This window comes from Bos taurus, chromosome 27 (assembly GCF_002263795.3).
Source record: "Bos taurus isolate L1 Dominette 01449 registration number 42190680 breed Hereford chromosome 27, ARS-UCD2.0, whole genome shotgun sequence".
In the NCBI taxonomy this organism is placed as follows: Eukaryota; Metazoa; Chordata; class Mammalia; order Artiodactyla; family Bovidae; genus Bos; species Bos taurus.
In genome coordinates this window covers 38,671,265-38,684,070 of record NC_037354.1, presented here as the reverse complement: position 1 = coordinate 38,684,070, position 12,806 = coordinate 38,671,265, and the positions used below count along the sequence as shown (strand labels likewise).

The 12,806-nt window shown below is 43.0% G+C and overlaps 1 protein-coding gene across 9 annotated transcripts in view; it reads right to left on the bottom strand.

The window, feature by feature from the left end:
* PSD3 (pleckstrin and Sec7 domain containing 3) overlaps nt 1–12,806 on the bottom strand; it is a 596,024-nt gene that overhangs the window by 274,097 nt on the left and 309,121 nt on the right. Inside the window, exon 1 of one of the 9 annotated variants that reach the window (XM_024986365.2) lies at nt 424–11,563. The exons of the other annotated variants lie outside the window; for them this stretch is intronic. Within the exon in view, the coding sequence (XP_024842133.1) occupies nt 424–452 (29 nt within the window). The 5' untranslated portion in view covers nt 453–11,563. Of the gene's footprint in view, nt 1–423; nt 11,564–12,806 lie in introns of those variants that run through there. 9 annotated transcript variants of the gene reach the window in all.

Sequence of the window (12,806 nt, the reverse complement as noted above, 5' to 3'; positions counted from 1 at the left end):
TATACACCTCCTTTCAAAAGAAGCACCACACAGAGCCCAGACAGCACCTGTCCATCCAGCCCAGTTCCTCCAAGGGCACCATTGAGAGGAGGGGCAAAGGCCATAGCCCATCCCCCAGAGTATGTTCCTACTGCACTTTCGCACCAACCCAAGTTGGACCCAAGAGCCAACCCAAGGCTCTTAAGAGCAACAGCCCATGCCACAGTGTAGGAGAAAAGGCAGAAACGTCCTCAAATTCAGCTTGTAAACTGGAGAGAGGGAATGACCCAGCTGTGATGGCCTGGGCCAACATCCCCCAGCAACAGTCCCTCTGCTCCCTCACCCAAGACCATGAGGTTCAGGTGTGATGCACACAGCAATTCCCAACACTGTGCTGCAAGAAGCTGCACATCAGAGACGAACCCAGAAGCAGCAGGCACTTACATTTTGCGACTTTCAGAGAACATAGCCATTTCAGAATGAAATTCACCGGAGAAATATAATATATATTAGTCCTCCCTAGTACATTGACTCTGTAAAGATCTTGTCTTTTTTCTAAAATAAAAAAAAAAACACATGTCAGAAGACCAAGTTCAGATATTTTAAAGTTTACAGAACAAGAACGTGTGGTCACCCACCGTTCTCCTGAGTCCTGGCACCTCTTGGCTCCTATCTCAGCATATACACTCACTCAGAGATGATCATTCAACCCAGTCACTCAGCTCTATGAAGTTTTATTTCACTTTATTCTTTAGTTTTATTTCTGATGGATATGATAAGTAATATCACTCTGGTTTTATGAAGTAGTAAAAAAAAAAAAAAAAAAAAACAAGGGGCAGGAAAGAGGAAGGGAAGGTGAAAGGAGGGCGGGGAGGAGGACAAAGAAAAGAAAGACTAAGCCAAGAGCCAGAAAAAGCTCCCAAGAAGCCTAAAAGGAAAAAGCAACCAAGCTACCTACCAGTCTGGGGCACCATTCGGGCGACACGCTCCTTCCGTTGGGGTCGCAGAACAGAGAATGCCCTTTGGCACCACTCTTGCAATTCATTTTAAAATTTGTCTTTCGACTGTAGCCAAATCACCTGGGCGGTTTTACTTTCACGTTTTGAATTCCTATCCTTAAAACTAGGGCTGATAAAATAAAACCTAAATATACTTTGAGTCAGTCTCGCCAGCCCTCTCAAAAGATCTTTACCCCAACATTTAAAAAAAGAAAACACCAGTCAGGTAGCACTAACAGCAAAGGTGTGACTTCTCCCTCCCCTTTACCCACCAGAGGTGTTAAAGGTCCTGCCCTACTGGAGATCAGCCCGGCTTTTTGGTCCTGCCACCATGGGCATTCCTAAACTCTGCCATTTGCTGCAATGCCCCAGCTCCGAGTCACCCAAGAGCTGACGTTTCTGTACCTTGTCACAGTGCTGTCACATGCTAGTCACTTCATAGCGACCAAAAGACCTGCAGAAGTAATTCCTATTGATACCACTCAACACATGCCAAGGTTTGGGAAAAGCTCATTATTACAAATGAGGATACCTGCCCTCTCCCTTAACAATTACAGATGGTGCTTTATACTACACACAGCCATGTTCAAAATGTCTCCTAATAACTGAGGATAAGGCTGGGAAACCACTACATATCAATTTTATAGAGGGAAAAAAAAAAAAGTGAGGCTGAGAGAGACTAAATGACTTTCCCAAAGACACAAAGATACTTATATATAAAACTGGAATTGAACCAAGACCTGTCTTCAGTCCTAAAGTACTTTCCACAGTAAACAATCCATTGTACCAATATAAACCTTGAATAAAACTGAAGCCATTAAGGAAAAAAATTATGGGTCTGGAGACTCAAAAAGACCTAGACTCAGGTCTCAGCCCCAGCAAGGCGTTCACCTCTGTCAGCCTCTGTTTCCACATCTGCAAATAATGAAGATCATAATACCTGCCTTAAAAATCAGGCACTCAAAAACAGCATTTACTAGGAAATTTTTTAAAAGATTTCAGGGGTTTCTCTTTTCCAGAATCCTTAACTTTACAAAATAGGAAAAAAGTTCCCCAGAATAAATCTAGGGTCCAAGTACCAATGCCTAAAAGCACACACTTCATTATCCATGATAAACGTGCCAAAGAAAGCTGTGGTGTTTGAAGGCAGCAGTTCACAAAAAAAGGAGAACCAGAAGGTTTTGTTCACCACATACCTGACTGTGAATATGGATGCCTGAGAGAAACGAACCAATGCCAGGTCCCAGCACCAGTTAACACACACTGTGCCCTTGGCTACCCCAGTCCAACACCACCTCTTTAACCAAGACTTGCAACAAATCAGGACCAAGAGTCACTCTCTTTCCATATGAGTATGCAAAAGTATCGAACTGAATCTGACAATACATTAAAAAAAAAACATCCACCATAGTCAAGTTGGAGTCATTCTAGGGTCCCAAGGATGGTTCAGCATATACAAATCACTCAGTGTGATACATTGCATCAATCACATCAACAAAAAAAGATAAAAATCACATGATCATCTCAACAGATGCTGAAAAAGCACTTGATAAAATTCAACATGCATTCATGATAAAAACTCCTGCCAAAGTGGGTATATATCTCAGCATTATAAAAAGCTATTTATGACAAACCCATAACCAACACAATACTCAATGCTGAAAAGCTTCCCACCAAAATATGGAAGAAAATAAGGATGCCTACTCTACCCACTTTCTTTCAACATAGTATTAGAAGTCCTAGGCACAGCAATCAGACAAGAAAAAGAGACAGAAGTATCCAAATTGGAAGGGAAGAAGTAAAATTGTCATTATATGCAGATGACGACAAAGTTTGTGTATGCTCAGTCATGTCTAAATCTTTGCAACCCATGGTTAGCCTGCCAGGCTCTTCTGTCCATGGAATTTTCCAGGCAAGAATACTGGAGTGGGTTGTCATGTCCTACTCCAGGGGATCTTCCTGATCCTGGGGTTGGACCTGTGTCTCTTGCTTTTCCTGCCTTGGCAGCCATGATATGATACTGCATATAGAAAACCCTAAAGACTCCACTAAAAACTCCACAAAAAATATTAAAACTGATTTTAAAAATTCAGTAAGGTAGCAGGATATAAGAATAACATACAGAAATCTATTGTATTTCTTAACACTAACACTGAAATGTCAGAAGGAGAAAGTAAAACAATCCACTTCAAAATTCCATCAAAAAATAAAGTACTTAGGAATAAACCTCACCAAGGAGGTGAAACACTTATATACTGAGAACTATAAAATACTAATAAAAGAAATTACCAATTATTCAAAGAAACAGAAAGATAACCCATGCTCTTGGATTGGAAGAATATTGTTAAAATGGTCACACAATCTAAAGCAATCTATACACTTAATATGATCCCTATCAAATTACCCATGATATTTTCCACAGAACTAGAACAAGAAATCCTAAAATTTATATGGGACCATAAAAGTCCCAGAATTTCCAAAGCAATCCTGAGCAAAAAGAACAACACTGGAGGCATTAAGTGTCTAAAATATGGGAGGGCTAAAATATGGAAGAAAACAAGGATGCCTACTCTACCCACTTTCTTTCAGCATAGTATTAGAAGTCCTAGCCACAGCAATCAGACAAGAAAAAGAAACAGAAGTATCCAAATTGGAAGGGAAGAAGTACTTAAGACAGTACTGCATTACTTTGCCAACAAAGGTTCGTCTAGTCAAGGCTATGGTTTTTCCTGTGGTCATGTATGGATGTGAGAGTTGGACTGTGAAGAAGGCTGAGTGCCGAAGAATTGATGCTTTTGAACTGTGGTGTTGGAGAACACTCTTGAGGGTCCCTTGGACTGCAAGGAGATTCAACCAGTCCATTCTAAAGGAGATCAGTCCTGGGTGTTCTTTGGAAGGAATGATGCTAAAGCTGAAACTCCAGTACTCTGGCCACCTCATGCGAAGAGTTGACTCATTGGAAAAGACTCTGATGCTGGGAGGGATTGGGGGCTGAAGGAGAAGGGGACGACAGAGGATGAGATGGCTGGATGGCATCACCGACTCGATGGACGTGAGTCTGAGTGAACTCTGGGAGTTGGTGATGGACAGGGAAGCCTGGCGTGCTGCGATTCATGGGGTCACAAAGAGTCGGACACGACTGAGCGACTGATCTGATCTGATCTGACAGACTTAAGACAGTACTACAGAGCTATAGAAACCAAAGCATTGGTTACTGTGGTACTGGGCCTCCCTGGTGGCTCAGTGGTAAAGAACCTGCCTGCCAACACAGGAAACATGGGTTCGATCCCTGGGTCAGGAAGATCCCCTGCAGAAGGAAATGGCAACCTGCTCCAGTATTCTTGCCTGGGAAATCCCATGGACAGAAGGAGCTTGTCAGGCCATAGCCCACGGGGTCACAAAAGAGTCAGATACACCTTGGGGACTGAATAACAACAACAATTGGCACCAACAGTGGATCAATGGAACAGTAAAGACGGTACAGAAAAAAATCCACTTACCCATGATCAGTTAGTCTTCAACAAAGGAGGCAAGAATATTCAATACAGAAAAGATAAGTCTCTTCAGCAAGTGGTGCTGCAGAGGCTGGACAACTCATAAGTAATGAAATTAGAACACTCCCTCATACCACGCACCATAAAAATAAACTTAAAATGGCTTAAAGACTTAATATGAGACATGACACAATAAAATGCCCAGAGGGGGACATGGGCAAAACATTCTCTGACATAAATCATACCAACGTTCTCTTAGGTTAGTCTCCCAACAGAAAGAAATAAAAACAAAAATAAACAGCACCTAATCAGACCTACAAGCTTTTGCACAGCAAAGGAAAGCATCAACAAATTAAAAAGAATCTACATGATGGAGAAAATATTTGCAAATTATGTAACCAACAATGGATTAATCTCCAAAATATATAAACATATCATAACAGCTCAAAATCAAAAAAGCAACCCAGTCAAAAAAATGGGCAGAAGACCTAAATAGACATTTCTCCAAAGAAGAGATACAGATGGCCAACAGGCACATTAAAAGATGGTCAACATTGCTAATTACTAGAGAAATGCAAATCAAAACTACAATGAAGTATCACCTCACACCAGTCAGAATGGCCATCATCAAAAAGGCTACAAATAACAAATGCTATAGAGGATGTGGAGAAATGGCAAGCCTCCAATGCTGTTGGTGGGAATGCAAACTGGTGCAGCCACTACAGAGAACAGTAAAGAGATTCCTAAAAAAAAGAAAAAAATCAAAAACTGAGTTACCATATGATTCAGCAATCTTTCTCCTGGGCACATTTTTAGAGAAAACTATAATCCAAAAACGTACATGCAGCCCGATGTTCATAGCAGCTCTATTCACAACAACCAAGACATGGACGCACCTAAATGTGCATCAGTAGACGTGGTACACGTATACAGTGGAACACTATCCAGCCATAAAAAGGATGAAATGATGCCATTTGCAGCCACATGGATGGACCTAGAGGTTAATTATACTAAGTGAAGTCAGTCAGAAAAAGACATGTGTCATCTCATCAGTTCTATGTGGAATCTAAAAACTGATAAAATGAACTTATTTAACAGAACAGAAATAGGCTCACAGACCTAGAGAACCAAAGGGAAAGGTGGGAGAGATGAATTAGGAGCTTGGGGCTAGCAGATATACACTACTGTGTATAAAATAAACAGTAAGGGCCAGTGCATAGCACCGGGAACTACACTCCATATCCTGTAATAACCTATGATGGAAAATGACCTGAGAAAGGATACAAATGTATATTATACACCAGAAGCTAACACAACACTGTCAACCAACCATACGTCAATTAAATGAATAAAGAGCAGAGGCTTTGAGAGGACAAAGATGCCTAACCACCTACAAAGTTCCTTCCCTGAAATCAGTTACTGAGCACCCAGACTTCTCCGTAGGTAAAATGTATATAAAGAGAATGAGGAGCAAAACACAGCTCCCAAGACCAAGGGTTTTAAAGTCTAGGTTAGTGCAGACAAACTGTGGAGGCAACTACAAACGAGACAGAAATCACAGAGCACTCAGCGCTCCAGCAGGTAGTAGATTACATCCCGCACAACCCTAAACCAAAAGGAGGCGCGCAGGCGGGCAGTGATGACGGAAGGCTCTCCCGGCAGAGGGGACGCACAGCGAGCTGCACAGGGGCAAGAGCCAGGGTTTGTTCAACGCGTGAGGCCAGCGTGGCCTTTCAGGGAGCAAGGAAAATGGCAGGAGTGTGAGTACTTGGGCGGGGAGGCAGAGGAAGACTTCAAGGGGATGAAAAACGGCCAGACTGCTCTAAACTTAAACAGGGTCAGCACAACCCAATCTGCCAAAATTAGCACCTCAACCTTAACTTGTTAGTCATGTAGTAATCTCACGTAAAATCAGCTCAACTGCCACAGGTTTGTTTTTAATACCCCAAGAATTAACACCCAAAGTTCAACCCTCATTTTAACATACGTCAAGGAGCAGTTTTCCTCAGAAATACATAGTATGAATACATGAGATAAAATAATAAAAAATATATATATTTGGTCTTCTATTTACATTCAGCTCTGAGTTCACAGTTCATAATTTATAACAGAATGATAATATAAAAATAGAAGTACAGGAAGGCAAGTGTATTCTAACTTGAGAAACAATGGAACTGTATGATGATTCTTTATTTACTAATGGGAATATTCTTATACACTGGTACTATCCAGGCTCACAAAAGCAAACTTTCTTTTGCCAGTGGAAAAGCACCCAGTCCTATTTTTTTGGTACAGACCCCTGTTTCTTCCTCCTACTGCCTTTTTTCACTCTAGCTTTTTAAACATGGTCTTTATTGTAGGTGGGGTTGTAAACTTTATGAGCCAGTATGCCACTTTGGATGTTGTAAAAATTTCCCAGTGGCTCTACTACTTTAACCCTGAAAGCAAAGAAATTAAAGGGTAAAACTACAAAGTATAGGGCTGTATTTTTCTCTGTGTCCAAGGGTACACAGGGTTCACCCATGTATGAAACTGCCTTTCAAATCCCTCAAAACTCCATTCAAGTTCAGTAACAGAAGGCAGGCCTTCCTTTCAGTTCTATACAGGTTCAGATCCAGATTAAACTAAGCGTTTCTGGCACAGGCATACACCGTGCACCTTCCCTTCCAGCTCCTCTGACTCCTGCTACCACTTCTGCTCATCAAGGCAGCTCCCTGCAGTCTCACCCTGGCTCACTGTCCTCCATTCCCCTGTCCATCATTAATTTCAGAAGCATTTATTGAGCGATTACTTAGGTGTCAGACACAATGATCAGTAAGGGAGACATGCTCTCTAGCACTGCAATTTGAGGTTATAGTTGAATAGCTGTAACAATTTTTGAGAGATTACTTTTAAAAGCAATTATAATAATGTCATTTTAAAGAAAATACAGGGTACATCCAGAGCACATGGCAGGACCATAAGCTCCTCTAAGGAAATCAGCCTCCTGGAGAAAGTGACACTTAAGTAGACCCTGAGGACAAGGATTCCAAGTGTGGGGGGTAAGAACAAGAAAGCCCAAAGTAACAGAATACAACACATCAAAGAAAACAAAGCTCACCATGGCTGAGTTCACGGGGTAGAAGAGGGAGGGGCACAGAACACAGAGCAAAAAAAGATGAAGCTACAAGCAAGCAACTGCTAACCACAAAGGCCCATGCTGCCATCATCACCTAAACACTTCCTATCCCATCTGCTTAAGGTCTAGTTCTCGTTTTCCATAATAGTGGACTGCTGCTGCTGCTGCTGCTGCTTCTAAGTCGCTTCAGTAGTGTCCGACTCTGTGCGACCCCAAGATGGCAGCCCACCAGGCTCCTCCGTCCCTGAGATTCTCCAGGCAAGAACTCTGGAGTGGGCTGCCATTTCCTTCTCCAATGCATGAAAGTAAAAGTGAAAGTGACGCTCAGTTGTCTCCGACTTAGCGACCCCATGGACTGCAGCCCACCAGGCTCCTCCGTCCATGGGATTTTCCAGGCAAGAGTATGACTGCTGCTGCTGCTAAGTCACTTCAGTCATGTCCGACTCTGTGCAACCCCATAGACGGCAGCCCACTAGGCTCCTCTGTCCCTGGGATTCTCCAGGCAAGAACACTGGAGTGGGTTGCCATTTCCTTCTCCAATGCATGAAAGTGAAAAGTGAAAGTGAAGTCACTCAGACGTGTCCGACTCTTAGCAGCCCCACGGACTGCAGCCTACCAGGCTCCTCCGTCCATGGGATTTTCCAGGCAAGAATACTGGAGTGGGGTGCCATTGCCTTCTCCGAGAGTATGACTAGTATGTATCAATTACCAGAAAATCAGAGAACCACGTCGATGATTTGCTATATTAGCAAGTTTAATGTGTTAATGGGAGGGATCACATGGGCATTTTAACAGGAACTTTCTGGAGGCAATGGTTTGGTCAGAAAGGGAGTAACAAGTGAAACATTCAGGCTCCAAGACGAACCAGTAGAGATAACATTTTGGGTAAAGACCAGTTTTCCACTAGTTCCATTTACCTCTAGGTTCCCAAACATTCCAATCAGAACAATTATCCCTAACAGTCACAACAGTATGAGACAGGCCCTGCATTCCATTATAATTACCATCTTCCTCTTTCTAAAAGATCCACCACAATAAAATGAGAAAAAAATGAAGAGACAGAACAAAGCAAAAATAATTCTTTGCAGATGTTCTAACTGTCTACATACAAGGCTCAAAAGTATTCAGTAAAAAAGTTATTAGAACTGGTAAAGTGGTCAGTAACAAAAATATAAAAACAACAGCTTTAATAAACTATGAAGGACAAGTTAGAAAGCATGTTGAGAAAAATTCTACTCAAAATAAGAATAAAACTTATAAAGTATCTAGGCATAAACTTAAGAAATGTTCAGAACTAGAATAAAGCAAACTATAAAACTGTTGCTGAAAGAAGTTAATACTAAATAAACACTATCTTCCTAGAATGAATTAGGCAAAGATGCCATTTCTCTCTCAAATTCCCTTAAAATTTAATGTTATTCAAGGGGCACATAAAAAAATAAAACCAAAGAGAACTAGAAGGAAGTATAGCTGAAAATATGTGCTTCCCCATAGAGAAGATATTTCTAAACTTTACAGGAGCGAAAAATCATGATTTAAATGACTGGTTTAATTACATGGCAAAAATATAAAACAAAATTAAAATGGTAACTGGAGAGAAAAACACCCATGAGACAAAAGACAAAACTAGTCTTCATATGTAATGGACTTCTGTGTACCCTTTAGAGAAAGATGAACACATCATATGAAGAAATGGTCAAAAGACATGTTACTGAACATTCGAGTCACTACATCCTTCCTAGAAAAGCTGCTTCGTCCCTGTCCCCTGGACAGAGCAGGCCCCAAGGGCCTCAACCTCCCATCCTAATCACAGCTGGATGGACCAGAAGTGACCACCCAGTGAAGCAGAGCCAACCGCCTGCTCACTCCTGGAAACCGGGGCCTCAGGTGCCCATGGCACCTGGAGGATGGTGGGCATCTCAACTGAGGGACACAGCAAACCAGAGCCAGGTGGGACATACGGTCATGGAAGGGAAGAGGCCTCGAGAAGAGGGAAACCCAGTGGGCAAGGAAAAGCAGGAGAGCGGACATGCCAGGAAGCAGACCCTCCCGTTCTTGTCTCTGAGGCCTGCCTGTCCTTGGACATGAACTTGAGCGCCTGTGACATCCATTCAAGAAAACCAGCGCATGTAGGTTTTCAATCCCCTGCAATCAGAGAGAGCCCAAGCAGACAAGAGCAAGCAAGTCACAATGAAGAAGATCAAAATTAAACATGTGGGGAAATGCTCATACATAGAAGTTCACAATGAAGGAGTTCAGGTACTCAGTTTTCTCAGCTATCAAACTGGCAAAGACAAAAAGGCACTGAGATGGTGCACAGCAAGGTTAGGAAGAAATACAGGCACTCACAGGTTGGAGAGGGGTGTAAAGTGGTAAGACTTCTAGCTTCAGAAAGTCAGAATTACAGAGATCCCACGAAGCAGCAAATAAACTTTTAACTATTTATTGTAAGGATATAATCACAAATATATATAAGAAAGTTACTAAAGGATATTTACTGCAGTGCTACCTATAATAAAACAAACTAAACAGACTCAAACACTATTTAAATCAGTGTTTCTCAAACATTATTCATTCATCACTTTCACAACTTTTGCATATCTCTGTACTCTAGGTACTGATTCACTCAATATTGCTCATTAAACCAGCCCATAACCTTTATTTCAGGGCTTCCCAGGTGGTGTTGGAGAAGGCAATGGCACCCCACTCCAGTACCCTTGTCTGGAAAATCCCATGAACGGAGGAGCCTGGTAGGCTGCAGTCCACGGGGTCGCCAAGAGTCAGACACGACTGAGCTACTTCACTTTCACTTTTCACTTTCCTGCATTGGAGAAGGAAATGGCAACCCACTCCAGTGTTCTTGCCTGGAGAATCCCAGGGACGGGGGAGCCTGGTGGGCTGCCGTCTATGGGGTCGCACGGAGTCGGACACGACTGAAGCGACTTAGCAGCATCAGCAGATGGTGTTAGTGGTAAAGAACCCACCTACCAATGCAGGAGACATAAGAAACGGGGGTTCGATCCCTGGGTCTAGAGGATTTCAGCTACTCTTTTTACAAGTTTTTGCTGAGTGCCTACTGTATGCCTAGGAGCTATTCTCGGTGCTATAGATTCAGTAATGACTAAAATTAAAAACAATCCCTGGCCTGGTAGAGCTTATATTTTAGTAGGGAGACAATAATAAGATAAATCATATTAATGACATGGTTAGGGAGAAAAATAAAACAGGCAAAAGGAACCTGTGGCTTTGTGAGGGAAGAAGTTAGAATTCTGAAGAAGGTAAACACTAGAAGCTGCAATATGTTGGCCACCTGATGGGAAGAGCCAGCTCATTGGAAAAGACCCGATGCTGGGAAAGATTGAAGGCTGGAGGAGAAGGGGACGACAGAGAATGAGATGGTTGGACAGTATCACCAACACAATGGACATGAGTTTGAACATGCTCTGGGAGATGGTGAAGGACAGGGAAGCCTGGCAGGTGCCAGTCGCTCAGTCATGTCCGACTCTGCAACCCCATGGACTGCAGCACACCAAGTCTCCCTGTCCATCACCAACTCCTGGAGTTTACTCAAACGCACGTCCATTGAGTCGGTGATGCCATCCAACCATCTCATCCTCTGTCACCCTCTTCTCCTCCTGCCTTCAATCTTTGCCAGCATCAGGGTCTTTTCAAATGAGTTGGTTCTTTGCATCAGGTGGCCAAAGTCCATTGGGTCACAAAGAGCAGGACATGACTGAGTAACTGAACAACAACAAAACGCTGAAAAGGCACCTCTGAAGACCTGAAGCTGGGGGCTGGCTGTGGGGTGCCTGGGGATGAGCATCCAGGGAGATAGAATAGCAGGGGCAAAGGGCTCGAGGTGGGAGCAGGCTCGGTGTGTTCGAAGATGGGCAGAGGTCAGCGCGACAGAGCAGAGGGGCACGACGGGTGGGGGTGGGGACACAGAGGCAAGTCAGATCGTGCAGGGGCTTTCCGGCCGTGTAAGGACTCTGAGATGGGAAACCATCGGACTGACAGATGACTGACCCGGAACACTGGTTAGAAGGATATAAACCATGGTAACCTGAGTCACTTGACTCCTGGTGGCTTTTGGAGTGGGGAAGAGGTGAATCAAGAACATATTTTGAAGGCAGAGCTGACCTTGCTGATGTGCTGGATACTGAAGACCCGATAAAATCACCTAATGAATGAGGTGCTTTGCTGAAGAGGGGCTGAGGATCCCCAGCTTCTGAAGGTCGTCCAGAGGCACTGTTAGCATAAAATCACAAGTCTGACGTGTTGTCATTTTATAACACACACTAGAATATAGAACCGTTACCAAAACATGCTCATTCACGTATTTCCTAAACTATTCCATGTGCCAGCAGTAGTGTCTGCTCCAGCCTTTGGGAGGCACTCCTCTAAATATTTAAACCTGATACATTCCATGTCTGTGCCTGCACGCTCTCTCCTTCACACACACACACAGGTTGAAAATGCAGATACCAAAATGGCAACAGTAACTGACGTCTAGGTGATCATTCCTAGATTATTTACTTCTTTGTGCTTTTCAAATTGTCTTTAATGAATATGTATTTTCATTCTATAATCAGACTCCTCTTTAAGTGGATGGGATTTTTTTAATATACAGTTGACCCTTGAACAACATGAAGGTTAGGGGTGCCAATCCTCTAAGCAGTCAAAAATCCACATATAACCTTTACAGTCAGCCCTCCGTAGCCATGGTTCCACATTCGTGGATTCAGCCAACTGCAGGACATCTCGGGCTGCAGTACATATTCAGTGGGAAAAAACCATTACTGTTCAAGGGTCAACTCCAGTTCTTAGTTTCAAATCAAGTTCTTAGTTTTTGGTTTGATCTGACTTAAGGCTTTTAACGACACATTCAGAAAGAGAGAAAGGTAGAGAATAGAGACCTACCAGGCGGGAATGAAGAAAGAGGCTCAGAAACCAAAAACAGAGGCCCAGACAGCAGTGACACAGATAGTGCATACAATCTTAGAAGCCCAGTGGCTAGCATGCAACACACGAGAATCAAGATCCAGAAAGCAGAAGCTAGAAATCGTGAGGCGCTCTTGAATCAGCCACAAGTGAGTTCCTGGGCCCTCACTGGACCGGGAACCAGCGCTCCAGCGAGACACCGCTGCTCTGTGGAAGACAAGTTTTCTCGGAACATCTTATAACACCATGACAGCATATTTCAATAAACTGCTCAAA